We start from the raw sequence: 2,228 nt of genomic DNA on the forward strand, positions 1-2,228 counted from the left end.
ATATAACTGTCCAATCTTTAGTTTGTTGAGATTTTTCCCAGACAAATAGCAGCCCCTATCTTTAGTGTGTGTTATGAACACCAGGTGGAGAGTAGATGTTTTAAAGAGAAATATATAACTGTCCAATCTTTAGTTTGTTGAGATTTTTCCCAGACAAATAGCAGCCCCTATCTTTAGTGTGTGTTATGAACATCAGGTGGAGAGTAGATGTTTTAAAGAGAAATATATAACTGTCCAATCTTTAGTTTGTTGAGATTTTTCCCAGACAAATAGCAGCCCCTATCTTTAGTGTGTGTTATGAACACCAGGTGGAGAGTAGATGTTTTAAAGAGAAATATATAACTGTCCAATCTTTAGTTTGTTGAGATGTTTCCGAGACAAATAGCAGCCCCTATATTTAGTGTGTGTTATGAACACCAGGTGGAGAGTAGATGTTTTAAAGAGAAATATATAACTGTCCAATCTTTAGTTTGTTGAGATTTTTCCCAGACAAATAGCAGCCCCTATCTTTAGTGTGTGTTATGGTCACCAGTTGGAGAGAGGATGTAACATTAATATCAGCACATATTTATTAAACCTATGAAGTTTACAAAAAATAAATATTTCTTTTAATCAGCAAAAAGGCATAATAAGTTTTTCTGAAAAGTTGTTTTTATGGTTGTTCTCTGCAAACTTTCTTGATAATAGTGTTTTTATATGTGGTCTTACAGAAAGGAAAGATTAGGAACACTTCGAGTAGATGACGGGCCTGTAATAACTGCTACATCCGATCCTGGAGCTACTGAACTAAACACGGATGGAGTTCTCTGGCTAGGTCTGAATCAATTTTATTTCTAGACGTTTTTAAAGTAATACGAATATTGACTTGATCTAATTTCATAGTTGATGTTATATACAAGTTTCTAATGACACAAAGTACACATCTAATATAGTTGGTTCTTTTTCTTTCTTTCAGGTTGTACCAAATTCTTTAAGTGTCAGTAAACTAACACATTATATAAAATTAAAATTTGAAAATATATTTTCTTTTGTGACGAACTTATGTCAAATGGAGATTGTCAGAACAGAGAAGTTTCTAAGAAATATCTTTTAATTTATTCTATATTTTTAGATCATCTAATTATTATTTAAAAATATGTTTATCAGTACAACAGTAACACTTAAAAACAGGAACTGTAACAGATGTCAGATATCGGTACAACAGTAACACTTAAAAAACAGGGAACTGTAACAAATAGTAGGCATCAGTACACCAGTACTAGTTGAAAATACTGACCTGTAACAGATGGTAGGCATCAGTACACCAGTAACGGTTTAACATAGTGAACTGTAACAGATAGTAGATATCAGTATATCCAAATATCCATAACCTGGTTATTTAGATCCAGATGGTCAGTGGTCCTGTATTTCCTTAAACATTTTAATTAAATTAAAGTTTGAATCTCTACACACTAGGTCTTCAGTTGACAGTGACTTAAATATTGTACCCAGAATAACATTTGTTATTGGTTGTAGCCTGTTACACTGACACATATATGAGACTTAAATAAACCTTTCATTGATTCTGTAGGTGGATCTCCTGGACTTCCAACTGACCTACCAACACACTACTATCATGGTTTTAATGGTTGTATAGATTCTGTACTAGTAGATGGACAACCCCTGTACATCATCATGCATGGTTCAGGTGCCGTTAGATTCTGTGGCAAGTCATGATGGAATGTTAAAAACTGGCTTCTATAGACCAGCCAACCCTAATCTGCTGGGTGAACTGAGGATCGTGTCTTTGTGTTGGTTATTTGGACAGAAATGATCTACGGTGTTTCATGTGTGCCAATATTAATCTAAATTGTTATGAAAATGAAAATATTCATCTGTGGATTTTGGAGATTGTTTAAAAAAATTGGACTCAGTCCATTCAGATAACTTGAAGAGCGCCAAGAACTGGAATCCCAAAAATTAAACCTGATGCATTTTACATGCCCTAAGTGTATCCCTATATTCGTTGATTCTCGGCAAGCCCCAATAAAGGAACAGTCTCATGTTCAAATGATCATTCTTTATAAAACAAGACTCTTATGTGAATTCAGTATCAATCTTTCAAGCCCTGATTATTTGAAGTATTTATTTCAGTTCCTCTGTCTGATTATGTGATTATTGTAACAAGAAGTGGTTGAATTAAGTTTTATTAACATTAAACAGTATTAAAATGGTTGAAACAATGAATT

At 33.4% G+C, this 2,228-nt stretch overlaps 1 protein-coding gene across 1 annotated transcript in view; it reads left to right on the forward strand.

Moving 5' to 3' along the window:
* The window catches only part of LOC106477448 (agrin-like), a 4,696-nt gene extending 2,470 nt beyond the window's left edge, over positions 1–2,226 (forward strand). Inside the window, exons 3-4 of the mRNA XM_013938012.2 lie at positions 711–814; positions 1,571–2,226. Coding sequence (XP_013793466.2) covers positions 711–814; positions 1,571–1,716 — 250 coding nt within the window. The 3' untranslated portion in view covers positions 1,717–2,226. The remainder of the gene's footprint in view (positions 1–710; positions 815–1,570) is intronic.
* The last annotated feature ends 2 nt before the right edge of the window (positions 2,227–2,228 follow it).

The sequence above is a fragment of the Limulus polyphemus genome, unplaced genomic scaffold (assembly GCF_000517525.1).
Source record: "Limulus polyphemus unplaced genomic scaffold, Limulus_polyphemus-2.1.2 Scaffold15469, whole genome shotgun sequence".
NCBI classification, from domain to species: domain Eukaryota; kingdom Metazoa; phylum Arthropoda; class Merostomata; order Xiphosura; family Limulidae; genus Limulus; species Limulus polyphemus.